This window comes from Bufo gargarizans, chromosome 1, assembly GCF_014858855.1.
Source record: "Bufo gargarizans isolate SCDJY-AF-19 chromosome 1, ASM1485885v1, whole genome shotgun sequence".
NCBI classification, from domain to species: Eukaryota; Metazoa; Chordata; class Amphibia; order Anura; family Bufonidae; genus Bufo; species Bufo gargarizans.
Genome location: NC_058080.1, coordinates 454,585,085 through 454,606,665, shown reverse-complemented (window position 1 = coordinate 454,606,665; position 21,581 = coordinate 454,585,085). Strand labels below are relative to the sequence as shown.

The 21,581-nt window shown below is 44.4% G+C and overlaps 1 protein-coding gene across 1 annotated transcript in view; it reads left to right on the top strand.

Moving 5' to 3' along the window:
• DMRT1 (doublesex and mab-3 related transcription factor 1) overlaps positions 1-21,581 on the top strand; it is a 260,634-nt gene that overhangs the window by 89,870 nt on the left and 149,183 nt on the right. The window contains exon 3 of the mRNA XM_044287185.1: positions 5,852-6,135. Coding sequence (XP_044143120.1) covers positions 5,852-6,135 — 284 coding nt within the window. The remainder of the gene's footprint in view (positions 1-5,851; positions 6,136-21,581) is intronic.

Sequence of the window (21,581 nt, the reverse complement as noted above, 5' to 3'; positions counted from 1 at the left end):
ACCCCCTCCAGGGAGGGGGTTGTTACACTACCGTTGGATGCGGTTCTGTTTATCTCCCTACCTTCCTTCCTTGACGGAGGGTTGCGCTACCACTGAATACTAGTCAACAGTCGTGGCATTACCCCCTTCTACATCTTACGGGAAATCTCTGAGCATCTATGCATGCTTTAATTCAACTAAGCCTCCGCACTAGATGCCGTGGCTTCCTTCACGGGTGGGCCGCAGCAACAGTCGTTGCCATTGGTGCCTGGTACTCTTCATCTAGAGGTATATGGATACTGGGACTGCTCCCATACTGTATCCTCCTGTCTCTTCTGGTACTGGTGGTTGGCGCAGATAGGTCGTTCCTTGTTCTCTTAAGGGAGTCGCTCAGCAGCTCTTCAGGTGCCCTAGATTCCCATCCCTATGGGCCTCCACCGTTCAGGTCGGTCAGAACTTGGTCCTCTACAGCGTGTGGGTGCACGCCATTATACAAATGTTGGGATTACGACCCAGCGAGCCCAAGGTTGCACTGACTCTGTATTCTGGGCCACCACTCTTCCTCATTAGGTGAGGGTGTTTTGCTGGCATTCTGCATTGACTACTACAGCGTGTTCTCTAAGTCAGGATGGCCGAGTGGTCTAATGTGCCAGACTCAAGAGTTAATCTCTTCCGTGTATGGGTGTTCGGGTCCCCAAATGGAGGTGTGGGTTCAGATCCCACTTCTAACAAAAACAACAAAACAAAAAAAAAGAAAAAAGCAAGGGTAGTTCTCACAAGGGCCGGAGATCGAACTCATGGCAGAGGGTCATCCCCCTCAGATAGGGGTTCTACCCTGACACTGCTTCGGCGGTTGCTCTGGTTTTGCCCCCTTTTTAGATGGAATGCCTCAGAATGGCTCTGGTTGACTGAGTTAGCTTGGTTCCATGCTACTTCTGGGTGTCCTTAGGCCTCTCCCTCAGTTTTACGCTGGGAGGAGCAGGCGGTAGCTATTACTGTACAAAGGGTATTTGCATCTCCACTACATGCTAGGGTTCCTACTGAACATTCCTATTGCACAGTTCCTTCGTCAGACGGCGGTTTCTTCCGACTCTGGGATTGGTATCCTGTACGGTGTGGCATCCTCCTCAACTGGAGTGTGGCCTTTGCGTTACTCTGGCAGCTTCCTTTGTATGGGCTCCTCCTCAAGGGTGTATTTCATTACCGAGAGATCTGTACAGTGTCAGTCCCTGATGGCAATGGGCTTGCCCTGACCTCTCATTGGTCTTCATTACTGTTAACTGTCCGTTGCTCTGATGACTATTGTTCTTGTGTCGTCAACTCGGGTTTTGCATTGGCGTCAGGGCCATAGCTATCAGCACCTTACTTGGGCGCGCTCGACTGGGTAGCTTAGTCCCTGTGGCACTCGTCTACCACTACGGTGATACTGTCCGTCAGATATGTTTACTTGGTCCCTGTGGCACTCGTCTACCACTACAGTGATTCCTTCCTTCAGTTATGGTTACTTCTGTGTCACATCAAGCGATGGTGGTCATTCCTTTCACTGCTCCTTCCGGGGGTGGACTACGGTCCCCCCAAGCCAGGCTGAGCGGGTGACTGTCTCACCTTGTCACCACTGGTAGGGATTTCGTTCCTTGAACGGAACACCCCTATTTTTCTTTCCTGTCCTTCCTCTAGCTGGACTGCTGACCACCTTTTCCCTTCGGTCTCCTCGACCGGTGGCAATGGGTTGTATAGCTATGGAATCCGGGATCTATTTTTTTCCACGGAGAGTATTCTCTTATCTTGGTCTCTGCCCGGAAGTCAATATATGTCAATTATGGTTTTTTTTCCATTACCGGTTTCTTTTAACCAGAGGAGGATCCTGCGAACCTGGATTTTGGTTCCGCTCCCACAGTTGTGGTCTACAACCGACTTTGCCCCGACGATCGGTATATCGCTGGGGGCGTTTCAGGAACAAACAAGCCCCCCCTCTGGGACTTCTTTTTCTTCTTTTTGTACGTCCATTTGTCCTTTGTCATTGGCATCAGGCAGTGCTCCGCCAGAATTTTCTTTCTGGCGGAAGGTCACCGCTTTTCGGGTCTTCTCGGACATGGTTTTTCTCTTCTTTCTCCCTCGTATTTTAAGGGCGGGCTCTCCATCAGCCATCTATTTTGGCCTCGGAGATGTGCTGGTCCATATCTGGCGCGTTGGCGCGTTCCGCTGTATGGGTTTTCTGCCTGATTTTCTTGGAGGTCCTTGTCATAGCTGGCGTCTCCCAACGGAATCCTTTTTTTCCTGGGATGTCTGCCTGTCGGTTGCTTCCTAGCGGAGTGATGGCCTGGCCGTCCAGCGGTCGTCATTTCTCGGGTTCATCTACTCCAGACATCGCTTCTAGAGGGCAGCGTCTTGGTCTTCCGGCAAGTTCACCGAGTGTTTCGGGGGTCTTTCCTAGCCATCATCTGTTGCTGCTCCAGGCAGCAAGATCTTGCAGGCGGCAGCGGATGCCGCATCCTCGAGGGCGTTTTTTCTCCAGGGGCGTGTGATTTTTTTCCCTCCCCGTGGACTGCTTTAGGACGTCCCACGGTCTGTGTCCCCCAATGATACTAGCGAGAAAACAAGATTTTTGTGAACTCACCTGTAAAATCTCTTTCTCGCGTAGTTCATTGGGGGACACAGCTCCCACCCAGTTTCGGTTTGCCGCACATATTGGCGGTTTGTGGGCCAGTATGGTCCTCAGTTCTGGTGCATTCCGACTGATGTTTGTCAGTTGTGGGTTGTGTACTGTATTTTCATTATTGATTTTTTTCTCCTACTCCTATTGCTTGGGCACAAACTGATATGCTCTCTCCAGGCTGGAGGGGGTATAGCCTGCGGGGGAGGAGTTATCACTTCTTAGCCTAGTGTCGCCTCCTAGTGGCAGCAAGCAGCTATACCCACGGTCTGTGTCCCACGGTCTGTGTCCCCCAATGAACTACGCGAGAAAGAGATTTTACAGGTGAGTTCACAAAAATCTCGTTTTCCCATTTTTTTATACAAAGTTGGCATTTGACCAAGATATTTATCTCACCCAGCATGGGTATATGTAAAATGACACCTCAAAACACATTCCCCAACTTCTCCTGAGTACGGCGATACCAGATGTGTGACACTTTTTTGCAGCCTAGATGCGCAAAGGTGCCCAAATTCCTTTTAGGAGGGCATTTTTAGACATTTGGATCCCAGACTTCTTCTCACACTTTCGGGCCCCTAAAAAGCTAGGGCAGTATTAAAACCCCACATGTGACCCCACTTTGGAAAGAAGACACCCCAAGGTATTCAATGAGGGGCCTGGCGAGTTCATAGAATTATTTTTTTTTGCATAAGTTAGCGGAAATTGATTTTTTTTTTTTTTTTTCTCACAAAGTCTCACTTTCCGCTAACTTAGGACAAAAATTTCAATCTTTCACGGACTCAATATGCCCCTCACAGAATACCTTGGGGTGTCTTCTTTCCGAAATGGGGTCACATGTGGGGTATTTATACTGCCCTGGCTTTTTAGGGGCCCTAAAGCGTGACAAGAAGTCTGGAATATAAATGTCTAAAAATGTTACGCATTTGGATTCCGTGAGGGGTATGGTGAGTTCATGTGAGATTTTATTTTTTGACACAAGTTAGTGGAATATGAGACTTTGTAAAAAAACAAACAAACAAAAAAAAAATATATATATTTCCGCTAACTTGGGCCAAAAAAATGTCTGAATGGAGCCTTACAGGGGGGGTGATCAATGACAGGGGGGTGATAAATGACAGGGGGGTGATCACCCATATACACTCCCTGATCACCCCCCTGTCATTGATCACCCCCCTGGTAAGGCTCCATTCAGACGTCCGTATGATTTTTACGGATCCATGGATAGGATCCGCAAAACACATGCGGACGTCTGAATGGAGCCTTACAGGGGGGTGATCAATGACAGGGGGTGATCAGGGAGTGTATATGGGTGATCACCCCCCTGTCATTGATCACCCCCCTGTAAGGCTCCATTCAGACGTCCGTATGATTTTTACGGATCCATGGATACATGGATCGGATCTGCAAAACACATGCGGACGTCTGAATGGAGCCTTACAGGGGGGTGATCAATGACAGGGGGTGATCAGGGAGTGTATATGGGTGATCATCCCTCTGTCATTGATCACCCCCCTGTAAGGCTCCATTCAGACGTCCGCATGTGTTTTGCAGATCCGATCCATGTATCCATGGATCCGTAAAAATCATACGGACGTCTGAATGGAGCCTTACAGGGGGTGATCAATGACAGGGGGTGATCAGGGAGTGTATATGGGTGATCACCCCCCTGTCATTGATCACCCCCTTGTAAGGCTCCATTCAGACGTCCGAATGATTTTTACGGATCCATGGATACATGGATCGGATCCGCAAAACGCATGCGGACGTCTGAATGGAGCCTTACAGGGGGGTGATCAATGACAGGGGGTGATCAATGACAGGGGTGATCAGGGAGTGTATATGGGTGATCACCCCCCTGTAAGGCTCCATTCAGACGTCCGAATGATTTTTACGGATCCATGGATACATGGATCGGATCCGCAAAACACATGCGGACGTCTGAATGGAGCCTTACAGGGGGGTGATCAATGACAGGGGGTGATCAGGGAGTGTATATGGGTAATCACCCCCCTGTAAGGCTCCATTCAGACGTCCGAATGATTTTTACGGATCCATGGATACATGGATCGGATCCGCAAAACACATGCGGACGTCTGAATGGAGCCTTACAGGGGGGTGATCAATGACAGGGGGGTGATCAATGACAGGGGGTGATCAGGGAGTGTATATGGGTGATCACCCCCCTGTAAGGCTCCATTCAGACGTCCGCATGTGTTTTGCGGATCCGATCCATGTATCCATGGATCCGTAAAAATCATACGGACGTCTGGAGCCTTACAGGGGGGTGATCAATGACAGGGGGTGATCAGGGAATCTATATGGGTGATCACCCGCCTGTCATTGATCACCCCCCTGTAAGGCTCCATTCAGACGTCCGTATGTGTTTTGCGGATCCGATCCATGTATCCGTGGATCCGTAAAAATCATACGGACGTCTGAACGGAGCCTGACAGGGGGGTGATCAATGACAGGGGGGTGATCAGGGAGGGGGGGTGTAGTGTAGTGTGGTGTTTGGTGCGACTTTACTGAGCTGCCTGTGTCCTCTGGTGGTCGATCCTAACAAAAGGGACCACCAGAGGACCAGGTAGCAGGTATATTAGACGCTGTTATCAAAACAGCGTCTAATATACCTGTTAGGGGTTAAAAAAATCACATCTCCAGCCTGCCAGCGAGCGATCGCCGATGGCAGGCTGGAGATCCTCTCGCTTACCTTCTGTTCCTGTGAGCGTGCGCGCGTTCACAGGAAATCTCGGGTATCGCGGGAGGACGCGTATATGCGTCCACCCAGAAGAGCAGGGCCGCCGGCAGGACGCAATCCTGCGTACGGCGGTCCTGGAGCGGTTAAAGAATGGGAGAACCGCACAAGGATGTTGCTGGCCAGAGAGGAGTTCCACTTGACTGGGTTTAAGAAAAAAAACATAGATTTGCCAGGTTATGGCAGAAATGGCTAAATAAAAACTGAGGGTTGGCAGGGGATAGGGGCAATAGAGTGGAGATGGCAATATTTTTCCCTTTTTTGTTTTTTTTGTTTAGCAACCGACATAGAACGTGTGGGGAGTTGGGGAAATATTTATATGTGATTAACCAATATATTCATGTAAGAATAAGATGATTATTGAATAACTATGTAAGAATTGGAAAAATTGTAATAAAGATTTATAAAAAAATAAAAACTTTTGAATATCAGAAATGTATAAACAATTATGTTATCTCTTGCAGAGAACAGGATGCTTGTTCAGGATATACCTGCTGTTACCAGCAGAGGGCATGTGGACAGCACATCTGACTTTGTCATGGATTCTGCTTACTACAGTAACTTCTATCAACCACCACTCTATCCCTATTACAACAATCTGTATAATTACTCACCCTACCAAATGGCTGTGGCTGCCGATCCTACAAATGCTGGTGATTTGGGTGCCGTAGGTGGAGCACCAACAAAGAACAGTTTTAGGAGTATCCCAGCTGCTTATGTGCAAGCCCAGTCAGGAACTCAATGGCAGGTAATGGAAAACAAGCACGTATGTTTGCATTTAGCATTATGTGAGGGCTATTTTCTTGATATAGTTTTTTCAATGCATGTTATACCCATACAGTTTTTATATAATTGAAGGCTTTAGAAAGGTGTAAAGCTAAAGCTACTTTCACATCCGCGTTTTGTGCGGATCTGTCTTGTATTTGTACAGACGGATCTGCACCAATAATGCAAACGCTTGTATCCGTTAATAACGGATCCGTCTTGACTTACATTGAAAGTCAATGGGGGACGGATCTGTTTTCAATTGCACCATATTGTGTCAGTGAAAAACGGATCTGTCCCCATTGACTTACATTGTAAGTCTAGACGGATCCGTTAGGCTCCGCATAGTCAGACGGTCACCAAAACGCTGCAAGCTGCGTTTTAGTGACCATCTAAAAAGTGCAACAGAGGCCAAACGCAGCCAAATTGATGCATTCTGAACGGATCCTTATCCATTCAGAATGCATTGGGGCTGAACTGATCCATTTTGGGCCACTTGTGAGAGCCCTGAAAAGGATCTCACAAGCGGACCCAGAAACGCCAGTGTGAAAGTAGCCTAAGGGTACTCTCACACTAGCGTTTTTCTTTTCCGGCGCTTAGTTCCGTCAAAAGGGCTCAATGCCAGAAAAAAACGCATCAGTTGTATCCCCATGCATTCTGAATGGAGAGCAATCCGTTCAGGATGCATCAGGATGTCTTCCGTTCAGTCATTTTGACTGATCAGGCAAAAGATAAAACCGCAGCATGCTACGGTTTTATCTCCGGCCCAAAAAACTTAAGACTTGCCTGAATGCTGGATCCGGCATTTTTTTTCCATAGGAATGTATTAGTGCCAGATCCGGCATTCAAAATGCCGGATCCGTCCTTCCACTCTGCACATGGGCCGACCGAAAAAAAAAGGTCCAAAAAATACATGCCGGATCCGTTTTGTCGGATGACACCGGAAAGATGGATCCGGCATTTCAATGCATTTTTCTGACTGATCAGGCATTTGTAAGACTTACTTATGCCATCAGTTGGCATACGTTTTGCCGAATCCGGCAGGCAGTTCTGGTGACGGAACTGCTTGCCAGATCACTCTGCCGCAAGTGTGTACAACCCTATGATGACTAATGGAAACCTTAGGTAATGACTTCACGAGGTGAGTCAACAGTGGAAAATCTCCAGCAGATCTGCCAAAAATTCATGGCATCAAAATCTGTACCAAATTATCACAAAATGCGTGCGTTTTCCACAGATTTCAATTTCTGCCTTGCAATAAAATCCATGGCAGGTATCTGCAACATAAATTGACATGCTGTGGAATTAAAATCTAGCTATTTGTGGATATTGTGGCAGAATAATTCCTCAGCATGTAAATGAGATGTTTTAAAATCGTATCCACTTTACTGCTGCTGTAAAAGATACAGATTTTCTGCATAAGGCCTCATGCACAGGACAGTTGTTTTTTTTGCGTCTGCAAATTCTGCGTCCGCCCCAATGCGGCATGCGGTTTTTTTGTTTGTAGGATCCGTTTTTCTTGTAGGATCCCTTGTAATAAATGCCTATCCCTGTCCGCAAATGTGAAAAAAGTAGGACATGCACTATTTTTTTTACTGAAGGGAAACACGGACAACGGATGCGGAACACAAACGGATGACCTATCAGCATTTTTTTGCTGACCCATTGAAATGAATGGGTCCCCATCCTATCCGCAAAAAAAACGGAAGGGAGGCTGAGAAAAACAACTGTCGTGTGCATGAGGCCTAATACTGCTGTGGAAACTCATCAGCATTTACAGCATGTGTGGCTGTTCATTCCTCGGAGTTCATTCCTTACCAAAATATTGTAGGCATGGGAGAAAGAATATGGTGAATAATTAGCATATTTATTAATATATTAGGTCATTTCATGACCCCGATACAGACAGCCCAAACAGTTTGAAAATAGGTGGTGGCTGAGGTAATGTATGGCTTGGACTGCTGCAGTGAGCCTGCTCCATACCCGGCCACAGTGACGGGGAATGGCAGTCACATTGACTCCCTCAGATGCCACGATTAACACAGATTGTGGCATCTGTGAGGTCATGCACAGGGAAGCAGCTGCCCCTGCCTTTCGATTGAGCGAAATCGCGGGACTCCAATCGGTTACTATGGAATCCTGGAAGCTTCTGAAGCTTACCGGGCTGCCATGGTAAGCTCCCTGCTGAACTGTGCAGGAGGTACAGCTCAGCAGGGAGTGTGTCAAAATCCTATTCACTCTAGTAGATCTGTGGTAGGGCTCATGCACATGACCATATGTATTCTGCGGTCCGCAAAAAATGGATACACAAAAAAAAACGGATGACATCCGTGTGCATTCTGTATTTTGCGGAATGAAACAGCTGGCCCCTAATAGAACAGTACTATCCTTGTCCGTAATGCAGACAATAATAGGACATACGGAAACGGAATGCACACGGAGTAACTTCAGTTTGGGTATCACCGCGTCTAAAAAAGGCTGAACTACTAAAATATTTAAACATTTCCTGTGCGGTTAACGCCATAACAAGAAAAAAAAATGAATACCACATGATTTGCCTTTTTTTGTCACCTTTTTCCCCACAAAATAATTGAATAACAGTTATCAAAAAGTTTAACATACTACAAAAATTATAGAAATAAAAACTACTGTTCGTCCCACAAAAAACGAGCCCTCATACAGCTCTTTAGACAGAAATCTAAAAAAGTTATGGCTGTCAGAAACCATATAGGCAAAGAAAATTAAGATTTTTTTCCCCCAAAGTTTTTTTTTTTTTTTTTTAAACAAGTAAACCAAAAAAGAAACTATACAAGTTTGGTATCGCCGTATTTGTATTGAGCAGCAAAATAAGGATGTCATGTCATTTTTAGAATAAAGTGAACGCTGTAATGTCAAAACCCCAAAAACCTTGGCGGAATTATTTTATTTTTATTTTTCAATTTAACCCCTTAAAGATTTTTTTCCCTGTTTTTAATAACAGACATTCTAAATTAAATGGTGCCCTTACAAAATACAACTTATCCCGTCAAAAAAAAGCCCTCATATGGCTATATGAACAGAAAATGTATGGCTGTAAATGGCTATTGGAACGTGGGGACAAAAAATAAAATATACAAACCAAAAATTGGCTTGGTACTTAAGGAGTAAATTTTCTTTGCCTTGCTGTTATCAAGTTTGCATAGTTAAGTCTTTAAAAAAAAGTTGAGATTCTTGTTTGTTTGTTTTTTTATTAATTTTTTTGTTTTCTTTAACCCTTTCCCGACATATGACGTAATAGTACGTCATGGCGGCAAGTGACTTGCCGCATTTTGACGTACTATTACGTCATTGTGATCGGGCTGGCACCGGAGTGGTGCGCGCCTGATCACTGCAGGGGCCCGGCAGTCCCTGATAGCCGGGCCCCTGCTGTATCCACCGGCATTGTTGTAAAAGCCGATGCCGGCGGATTAACCCCTTCTGTGTCCCGGTCACCGCTGACCGCGGCATAGGAGGTGCATGCCGCGGGTGAGGGACCCGATGGGTACAAGGCAGCCCAATGCCTTGCACGGTATCGGGACCTGCCTTCTACAGGGGCCAAGGAGATCCAGCCCCAGGCTTGTTCTCCTAGGCAACCTGTTAGTGTATTACTCAGAGTAAGGGCTCGTTCACACGAACGTCCGCAATGCACGGGCACAGGTGGAATACAGATCCCCAGAATATAATGGAGGCGATTTTGGCACCATAAGAGGCATAATATAATGTGGGCTCGGCATGCATGTGGAACTTGCATTCCCTGAATGTAATAGAGGCCAGTATGGCACCAGTTTATGTGGTATTTAGTGTTAGGTCCCCGTCTTACTGAGATCGCCTTGACGTTTGGCAGACGGGCCCAAATAATTTTGTACAAAATGATTTTGCATCTCAAATTTATTAGCGTAGCATTTGCGCCAGAATACTTTTCTATTATTTTGGCATTATTGTACTTTATTTGATTTGCAGAGTGCTGTTGCATTGTATAATAAAAAATCATATGTAGCCCAAAATAGTACCAATAAAACTGGCACTTTATCCTCTAGTTTCCAAAATGGGGTCACTTTTTGGGAGTTTCTACTGTAAGGCCCCTTGCAGACGAGCGTGTCCGTATTAGGTCCGGATGTGTCCCGGGTGCATTGCGGCAAACCCGCACGAGTAGGTACGCAATTGCAGTCAGTTTTGACTGCGATTGCGTACTATTGTTCAGTTTTTATTGCAAGGGTGCAATGCGTTTTGCACACGCGTAATAAAAAACTGAATGTGGTACCCAGACCCGAACTTCTTCACTGAAGTTCAGGTTTGGGTTCGGTGTTGTGTAATTATTTTCCCCTTATAACATGGCTATAAGGGAACATAATCAATTCTTTAATACAGAATGCTTAGTACAAGGTCAATTGAGGGTTAAAAAAATAAATAAAAATTAACTCACCTCCTCCAATTGATTCCGTAGCTGCCTGTCTCCTGTTCTTTCTTCAGGACCTGTCAAAGGACCTGTGGTGACATCACTGAGTTCATCACATGGTTCATCACCACGGTGATGGACCATGTGATGTCACCACAGGTCCTTTAGCCGGCAGCTCATGATTAAAGAAGTAAGAAGAGATCGGCAACTAAGCGATCAAGAGGAGGAGGTGAGTAATTTTTTTATTTTTTTTTAATTCTACTTAGCATTCTGTATTAAAGAATGCTATACAGTGAACAGACTGTCATCTTAGCAACCATGCGTGAAAATCGTACTGCATCCGCACTTGCTTTCGGATACTTGCGATTTTCACGCAGCCCTATTCACTTTTATGGGGCCTGCGTTGCGTGGAAAACGCACAATATAGAGCATGCTGCGATTTTCACGCAACGCACAAGTGATGCGTGAAAATCACTGCTCATGTGCACAGCCCCATTGAAGTGAATGGGTCCGGATTTAGTGTGGGTGCAATGCGTTCACCTCACGCATAAAATTCTAAGCCTTCTAACGTCCTAAAAAATAAAATTACATTTACAAAATTATGCCAACATAAAGTAGACATATGGGAAATGTTAAGTAATAAATATTTTATGATGTATCACTTTCTGTTTTAAAAGCAGAGAAATGAAAATTTTGAAAATTGCAATTTTTTTTGTAAATTTTGAATTTTTTCATAAATAAAGTTGAAATATATTGACTCAAATTTATGACTGTCATGAAGTACAATGTGTCACGAGAAAACAGTCTCAAAATGGCTTGGATAAGTGAAAGTTCCAAAGTTATTACCACATAAAGTGACACATGTTAGCATGATGAGCAGGGCGTGCAGCATGACGTAGGCGTGCTGCGGGTATCTGCCCCCCCTGATCAGACTGGATTTGTCCCCAAACGTGATATACAATCTAATATCCGTAGAGCCTTTTTAAACATCTATGTTGGGGAAGGGGAGGACCGCTCCATCCTGTCATTGGATGCCGAGAAGGCTTTTGACAGGGTGGAGTGGCCCTTCCTGTGGGGAACCCTGGATAGAATGAACCTGGGGAAACATTTTATTAAATGGATACAACTACTTTATTGTGACTAATGCCAGGGTTAAGATAAATGGGTCTGATTCTGAACAGATCCCGTTACAGCGGGGTACCCGGCAGGGGTGTCCCCTCTCACCTTTGATATTTGCCTTGGCTTTGGAACCCCTTGCATGTAAAATCCAACAATCCAATGAGATCACTGGCTTTGGTGGGAGTGGAGAGGCGGACAAGATTAGTCTATACGCGGACGATATTTTAATATTTCTGAGGCAAGGGTGGAAAGCAGTTACACCGATTCTGAAAATCTTGAGAGAATATGGTTTATTATCAGGGTATAAAGTAAATTGGGATAAGTCTGAACTTCTTCCCCTTGTCCGAGCACCCCCGGATGGCCCTTTGGGTATCAGGCTACTTGGATTAACCAATTCTATCCGATATCTGGGTATTAGAATAAGTGCTGATTTATCCAGATACAATTCCCTAAATATTACCCCTATGATTAATAAGGTTAGAGAGAAGATCTGGACTTGGCAGAAGCTGCCCCTATCACAGGTGGAAAGAATTGCATTGATAAGGATGGTGGTCCTCCCTATTGCTTTATACCCCCTGACAGCGTGTCCGATATGGATCGATGATTTTTTTTTGTTGGGCTGCTGGATAAACTGTTGAATGAGTTGATTTGGGGGAGGGGTAGGGTTAGGATCAAGCAAAAATATCTTTGTCTCTCTGAGAGAGATTGTGGTCTGTCCCTCCCCTTCCTTCAAGGATACTATCTTGCCGCCCAGATAAAGTGGTGTGTGGGCAGGGGGCCAGACCACCAGTCCGCTCTATTATTAGGTATCCTGGCAAGGGAATTTCAGGGGCCATATGGGGATATTTTTTCTATTCTGGAGACTGGACATCCGGGCAGAAGTAAAAAACAATGTCTTATTAGTGATACACTAAATAGGGTCTGGAATAAGATTAACCCCATAGGGACACAGCCTTATTTCACCTTAAGGACCAGGCCATTTTTTGCAAATCTGACCAGTGTCACTTTAAGTGGCGATTTTTTTTCCGTCACATATTGTACTTCATGACACTGGAAAAATGAAGTAAAAAAAATCTATTTTTTTTGCATTAAAAAAAAACCTAATTTACCAAAAATTTGGAAAAATTTGCAAATTTCAAAGTTTCAGTTTCTCTACTTCTGTAATACATAGTAATACCCCCACAAATTGTGATGACTTTACATTCCCCATATGTCTACTCTTTGAATTATTTTGGGAATGATATTTTATTTTTTGGTGATGGTACAAGGCTTAGAAGTTTAGAAGCAAATCTGGAAATTTTTCAGAAATCCAATTTTTTGGGATTACTACAGGTCTGAAGTCACTTTGCAAAGCTTACATAATAGAAACCACCCAAAAATGACCCAATTCTATAAACTACACCCCTCAAGGTATTCAAAACTGATTTTACAAACTTCGTTAACCCTTTAGGTGTTGCACAAGAGTTATTGGCAAATGGGGATGAAATTTGAGAATTTCATTTTTTTGCCTAATTTTCCATTTTAACCCATTTTTTCCACTAACAAAGCAAGGGTTAACAGCCAAACAAGACTGTATCTTTATTTCCCTGACTCTGCCGTTTACAGAAACACCTCATATGTGGCCGTAAACTACTGTACGGCCACACAGCGGGGCGTAGAGTGAAAGGTGCGCCGTTTGGTTTTTGGAAGACAGATTTTGCTGGCCTGGTTTATTTACACCATGTCCCATTTGAAGCCCCCCTGATGCACCCCAAGAGTAGAAACTCCATAAAAGTGACCCCATCTAAGAAACTACACCCCTCAAGGTATTCAAAACTGATTTTACAAACTTTGTTAACCGTTTAGGTGTTGCACAAGATTTAATGGAAAATAGAGATACAATTTCAAAATTTCACTTTTTTGGCAGATTTTCCATTTTAATATTTTTTTTCCAGTTACAAAGCAAGGGTTAACAGCCAAACAAAACTCATTATTTATGGCCCTGATTCTGTAGTTTACAGAAACACCCCATATGTGGTCGTAAACTGCTGTACGGGCACACGGCAGGGCGCAGAAGGAAAGGAATGGAATGCCATACGGTTTTTGGAAGGCAGATTTTGCTGGACTGTTTTTTTTTGACACAATGTCCCATTTGAAGCCCCCCTGATGCACCCCTAGAGTAGAAACTCCATAAAAGTGACCCCATTTTAGAAACTACGGGATAGGGTGGCAGTTTTGTTGGTACTAGTTTAGGGTACATATGATTTTTGGTTGCTCTATATTACACTTTTTGTGAGGCAAGGTAACAAGAAATAGCTTTTTTGGCACCGTTGTTTTTTTTTGTTATTTACAACATTGATCTGACAGGTTAGATCATGTCGTAATTTTATAGAGCAGGTTGTCACGGACGCAGCGATACCTAATATGTATACTTTTTTATTTATTTATGTAAGTTTTACACAATGATTTCATTTTTAAAACAAAAAAATAGTTTTAGTGTCTCCATAGTCTAAGAGCCATAGTTTTTTCAGTTTTTGGGCGATTATCTTAAGTAGGGTCTCATTTTTTGCGGGATGAGATGACGGTTTGATGGCACTATTTTGGGGTGCATATGACTTTTTGATCGCTTGCTATTACACTTTTTGTGACGTAAGATGACAAAAAATTGCTTTTTTTACACTGTTTTAATTTTTTTACGGTGGTCACCTGAGGGGTTAGATCATGTGATATTTTTATAGAGCCGGTCGATACAGACACGGCGATACCTAATATGTATACTTTTTATAATTTATGTAAGTTTTACACAATGATTTCATTTTTGAAACAAAAAAAAAAATCATGTTTTAGTGTTTCCATAGTCTAAGAGCCATGGTTTTTTCAGTTTTGGGGCGATTATCTTGGGTAGGGTATGATTTCGCGGGATTAGATGACGCAAAAGGCGACTTTTTTGATGACTATTATTACCTTTTTTTGGGAAGTAAGGTGGACAAAATTTCAATTTCATCATAGTTTTTTATTTTTATGGCGTTCACCGTTCAGGTAAAGTAACATGACAGTTTTATAGATCAGGTCGTTACGGACGCGGCGATACCAAACATGTGTAGGGAATTTTATTTTGTTTAATTTTTAATCCGTGATAAATGTGTTTTTTGATTTTTACATTTTTTTTCACATTTTTTTTTACCCAGACCCACTTGGTTCTTGAAGATCCAGTGGGTCTGATGTCAGTACAATACGCTATATAGGGTATTGTACTATATTTTACTTACACTTTGTCTGAACAGATCTATGCCTTCAGCACAGATCTGTTCAGCACCATGGACAGCAGGATGCCTGAGAAGGCGTCCTGTTGCCATGGGAACCTTCCCAGTCTGCTCAGTTGTGGCCACAACTGCGCAGACGGGGAAGGGTAAGGACGGGGCTGTCTGGGAGCTCTCTCCCCCTCCCATCGGGGGGCTGCAAAGGCACAGCAGCCCCCCGATCGGAGAGGGAGGGAGCTCCCTGAGCTGTTAACTTTTTTCATACAGCGGTCCGTACGGACCGCTGTATGGAAAGGGTTAAACGGCTGACATTGCATCACCGATGTCAGCTGTTTATACCAGGGTGTCAGCAAGTGCTGGCACCCTGGTATACCCACTAACCACCAACGATTATTCAAGGGGAGGCGGGCGGGGGATTGCGCTCCCGCACCGCCCGCAACCCTCCCCCTGCACCTCCCGCCGCCATAAAATCATTCAGGGGTGGGGGTGAAACATATATATTTTGGGCATTATAAAGTTTCTGATCCCCGCGGTCAGGGACCGCGGGGATCAGAAACTGCAGAAAGCGCATCAAACCGCAGGTCTGAATTGACCTGCGGTTTGTTGTGATCGCCGACATGGGGGGGTCACGGGACCCCTCCGCGCATTTAGCCTAGGTGCCTGCTCAATGATTTGAGCAGGCACCTTGTTCCGATCACCGCCGGCCGGGCGGCAGTGATCGGAACAACACATGACGTACCGGTATGTCATGTGTCCTTAAGTACCAGGACATCATGACGTACCGGTACGTCATGTGTCCTTAGGAGGTTAAGAAAATATTGGGCGTAAAAAACCCTTCTCACTTTACTCCACTCTGACACAATTATAATTTAGTAGAATTTATGTCAATTGTAGATCACAAATACTGGAATTCACGCGGTATTGACCGCTTAACTCATATAACATCACATGGTAATATTATCCCTTTGGATGTATTGGTACAGGGTACACCTGTAACTTTTATGGATAGTTATAGATACGCACAAATTAGTCATGCATATAGGAACACTGAGGATAAAAGTCTTTTGACTGTTAGGGCAAATTCTTTTCTGGATTGTTGTTTTAGATTTAGGGATAGACAACTTACACTCTCTCAAATATATCATAGATTGCGGGACTGTTTAGGGGAAATAACAAAATTCAAAAGCGAGGGCAGTTGGGAAGCTGAATTGGGCGATGGGAGTAACTTGGAATGGGATATAATATATAAAAATATAAAAAAGTATCAATTTGTCAGAAATATAGATTTACCCAGTTTAAGGTTGTACATCGCCTATACTACTCCCCTGCCTTCCTCGCCAAAATATATAGGGAAAAAAGGGACTTGTGTTGGAAATGCTCAGCAGAAAATTCTGACCTAGGTCACCTATTCTGGAACTGCTCAAAAGTGAGAGGTTTCTGGACTAACATCTATGAGGAAATATTCAGAAGATATAAGACCAAACTGAACCAATGTTTTATGCAGGCAATATTGTGCAACTTCTCTCCTTCTGACTTGACGCCCTACCAGATACGAGTATGTCTGGAGGGCTTCGTGGTAGCGAAGACCCTGATTGTTAAATATTGGGGTACAAAAAAATAGTCCTAGTATTAATGAATGAAGAGCTCGAATGGACAGATGGACAATATTGATGCCTATAGGAGGATGGCAGGGAAATTGGAATCAGAATTGAATTTAGAGCAACTCTAGAGAGGGTAGGTTTCTCTCCTCAAAAGCTCGGCTGTAGGTGGTTCTGGAAACGGAAACCGCAGGAGAAACTAAGATATGGGTGGTTCCCGCAGCAGTGGAATAAGGGGGGGGGGGGGGGGGTGGTAAATAGGGTTAATTATGTTAAATGTTTATAATCCTTATGTATGGTTGAATGCTATGCTATTGTATATTTTCATATTATATAGCAAAACGGCCTACACAAAATAGAGAACTAATTATAATAATTTATTTTGGTGTCAGTTTGCATATTTAAAGAATAAGGAGCTATAGTTTGAAAAAAATATACTTTTTAAAAACGTTTTGTACAGTTTCCCCCAAATAAAAATTGTTGCAAAAATTATTTTGGTAGTCCAACAAATAAGATAGTTATAACCATTTGAACCACCACGCGCACTAAATCACAAAAAAGTGTTTTCGGGCCTGGTCATTCAAGCGTTAACCAATAGGCGCCTTCCCCACTAGCAAGGTAATGTGCTACTGCAGGGCGCCTATAACTGGATTGGCAGAAGATGGTAGTAACCAGTGAGCTCCGTCCTCTGCAGTGAAGGAAAACGCTGATTTATAAATAGGAGGCAGAATGGAAGGAAATGTCGCCACTTTTCTGGTAAAAAATGATTTTTAACAAGTTTCTGCAGCATGGCCTCTGAAATCAAAAATTCATAATTACCTGCTCCACTCTGCTCTGGTCCTCTGCGCTGCCCCAGCTGCCTCCATCTTCCGGTTCCTGCTCTGTTTACACCTGTCAGTGCATGGTCATGGTCACTTGCACGGCTCCAGTCAATGACTGGTTTCAGCATTGACACGCTGCTTGTGGCCACATGACCGCCTAAGCCAGTCATTGGCTGGAGTGGTGTATGACCATGTCCATGCACTGCCAGTTATAAACAGCGGTGGCAATTCGAACAACCAGAGAGGCGGGGAGCAAGTAAGTATAACTCTTCGGGTTTCAGGGGTTATGCTGCAGCATTATATTTGGGACAATTACTGGGAACAAGTGTTCATAGGAGCGCTCATATCTTATATCTGGCCGGTATAATCGTGCAGCTGATTAGTCGATAAACAAGGAATTGCTCATTTGTCGGCTGATTTGCATATTTTATCAGGACGAAAGATGTCCGATTATCTGCAGCACGACTGTGGCAGCGATCACTCCTCCCCAGTCACTTTGCACTGGCTTGTGTAATAGGCAGATGAGCGCCGATCAACATTTTATTATTTGCGGCCCCTTGAAATAGAGCGATGTGACAATGCGGCCCCCAGACCAAAAAAGGTTGTGCACCCCTGGTTTAGATGGTGGGCATGTATCCAGAAGGGTTATATAATCTTGAGCAGGAGTGTTACTTCCCCATAGCCCCATTACCCCTTAAGGCACCGCAAAACATGTTGGAGCTTTGCTTCTTTAGTATTTAAGTGTTCCTAAAGGGCGTTTGTCAGCAGATTTGTAACAGCGACCTTTTACATGTGAGGTGGCAGCTGAAGGCATCTTTGTTCCGCAAAATACAGAATGCACACGGACATCATCCGTATGTTTTGCGGACCGCAAAATACATACGGTCGTGTGCATGAGGCCTTAAGCTGCTTGTTCCTTATCTGAAGTACCCTTTACCTCCCCCTTTGCTAGCCAAGTTGTCTGTTTTTGCAACACTGAAAAGAGAAGGAGGGGGGAACGCAGCTGCGGGCAGTGCTCGTCCTCTCCTCTGCCTACAGATGTGCCAAGAGTGATGTATGGACTGTAGAAGAATGCTTGAGCCAATTACTTAGTTAGATGATTCACATATATCCAGTACCTATAAAAAAAAGCACCTCATTGAGGTGTCATATATGACGTATGTAGTATTAATGTTGGTGAGAAGCCATTACAAGATGGCGCTAGCATATGGATGTTTACATAAGTTCACATACCAAAGTTTGTAAGACAGTGCATACTGCGCAGAAGCCAAGTGTTATCTTATCTTCTTTTCCTTCTTAGCCAATTAAATAATGGCATGAGCCCCCCCCCAAAGATGTTTAAACTGCCTTACTCATTGTAATAAAGAGAGAGACTGTCTTTGACCTGCCTTTGTGTCAGCGTATGTCTCTGCCATGTGTGGATATTAACCCCTTGGGGTACCTTGATTTGGAGCACCAAAGTGTATCTTAAATGCTTTAATTGAAAGCCGCTTCAACAGCCTTAACATAACTTCGCTTGGATCCTGCCGGTCCGTCCCCTTCCCCGCCCCAGAGACAGATTAGGTAGGAAAGCTGGGTAACACTTTCTGTAGTGTCAGTGTCCTGGTACAGTTTAGTATACCTGCACATACAGTCGGGTCCATAAATAATGGGACATGGACACAATTCTAACATTTTTGGCTCTATACACCACCACAATGTTTTTGAAATGAAACGAACAAGATGTGCTTTAACTGCAGACTGTCAGCTTTAATTTGAGGGTATTTGCATCCAAATCAGGTGAACGGTGTAGGAATTACAACAGTTGCATATGTGCCGCCCACTTGCTAAGGGACCAAAAGTAATGGGACATAATACTAATCATAAATCATACTTTCACTTTTTAATACTTGGTTGCAAATCCTTTGCAGTCAATTACAGTCTGAAGTCTGGAATGCATAGACATCACCAGGCGCTGGGTTACATCCCTGGTGATGCTCTGCCAGGCCTCTACGGCAACTGTCTTCAGTTCCTGCTTGTTCTTGGGGCATTTTCCCCTTTAGTTTTGTCTTCAGCAAGTGAAATGCATGCTCAGTCAGATTCAGGTTAGGTGATTGACTTGGCCATTGCATAACATTCCACTTCTTTCTCTTAAAAATACTCTTTGGTTGCTTTTGCAGTATGCTTTGGGTCATTGTCCATTTGCACTGTGAAGCGCCGTCCAATGAGTTCTGGCGGAATATGAGCAGATAATATTGCCCGAAACACTTCAGAATTCATCTTGCTGCTTTTGTCAGCAGTCACATCATCAATAAATACAAGAGAACCGGTTCTATTGGCAGCCATACATGCCTACGCCATGACACTACCACCACCATGCTTCACTGATGAGGTGGTATGCTTAGGATCATGAGCAGTTCCTTTCCTTCTCCATACTCTTCTCTTCCCATCACTCTGGTCTTGGTCTCATCTGTCCATAGGATGTTGTTCCAGAACTGTGAAGGCTTTTTTAGATGTCGTTTGGCAAACTTTATACTGGCCTTCCTGTTTTTGAGGCTCACCAATGGTTTACATCTTGTGGTGAACCCTCTGTATTCACTGTGATGATGTCTTCTCTTGATTGTTGACTTTGACACACATACACCTACCTCCTGGAGAATGTTCTTGATCTGGCCAACTGTTGTGAAGGGTGTTTTCTTCACCAGGGAAAGAATTCTTTGGTCATCCTCCACATTTGTTTTCCGTGGTCTTTTGGTGTTGCTGAGCTCACCGGTGCGTTCCTTCTTTTTAAGAATGTTCCAAACAGTTGTTTTGGCCACGCCTAATGTTTTTGCTATCTCCTGATGGGTTTGTTTTGTTTTTTCAGCCTAATGATGGCTTGCTTCACTGATAGTGACAGCTCTTTGGATCTCACCTTGAGAGTTGACAGCAACAGATTCCAAATGCAAATAGCACACTTGAAATGAACTCTAGACCTTTTATCTGCTCATTGTAATTGGGATAATGAGGGAATAACACACACCTGGCCATGGAGCAGCTGAGAAGCCAATTGTCCCATTACTTTTGGTTCCTTAACAAGTGGGAGGCACATATGCAAACTGTTGTAATTCCTACACCGTTCACCTGATTTGGATGTAAATACCCTCAAATTAACCCCTTCCCAACCTATGACGTGTATACTCGTCATGGAGCACTGCTACTTAGTGCTCCATGACGAGTATAAACGTCATGGCATTAAACTGTCACCATGTCTGCAGACATGGTGACAGCGCTGAGTGCCGGCTGTTACACACAGCCAGGCACCCAGGGTCAATGCCGAGGGGGTTCTGTGACCCCCCCGTATCGGCGATCGCTTCAAACCGCAGGTCAATTCAGACCTGCGGTTTGCAGCGCTTTATATAGTTTCTGATCCCTGCGGTCCCTGACCGCGGGGGATCAGAAACTTTAACATTTCCAAAATAAAGTTTTTTTTACCCCCCCCCCCCCGCACCCCTGAATGATATTGTGTGGGCGGGTGGTGCAGGGGGAGGGAGGCGGGCGGTGCGGCAGGCGGGATCGCGATCCCCCGCCGGCCTCCCCTTGAATAATCGTTGGTGTAGAGTGGGTATACCAGGGTGCCAGCACATTGCTGGCACCCTGGTATAAACGGCTGACATTGTTGATGTGATGTCAGCCGTTTAACCCTTTCCATACAGCGGTCCGTACGGACCGCTGTATGGAAAAGGTTAACAGTGCAGGGAGCTCCCTCCCTCTCCGATTGGGGGGCTGCTGTGCCTTTGCAGCCCCCCAATGGGAGAGGGAGAGAGCCCCTAGACAGCCCCCCGACACCCCAGTCCTCACCCTTCCCCGTCTGCACAGTTGTGACAGACGGGGAAGGTTCCCATGGCAACAGGATGCCTTCTCAGGCGTCCTGCTGTCCATGGTGCTGAACAGATCTGTGCTGAAGGCATAGATCTGTTCAGACAAACTGTAAGTAAAATACAGTACAGTACTGTATAGTATTTTGTACTTCTTCAAGATCTTCAAGAACCAAGTGGGTCTGGGTCAAAAAAATGTTTAAAAAAAAAGTAAAAAAAAGTAAAAGATAAAAAAAAAAACATTTATCACTGAATAAAAAAAAGAAATACACTACACATATTAGGTTTCGCCGCGTCCGTAACGACCTGATCTATAAAACAATCATGTTACTTTCCCCGCACGGTGAACGCCCAAAAAATAAAAACTATGAGGAAATAGAAATTTTGCCCACCTTACTTCCA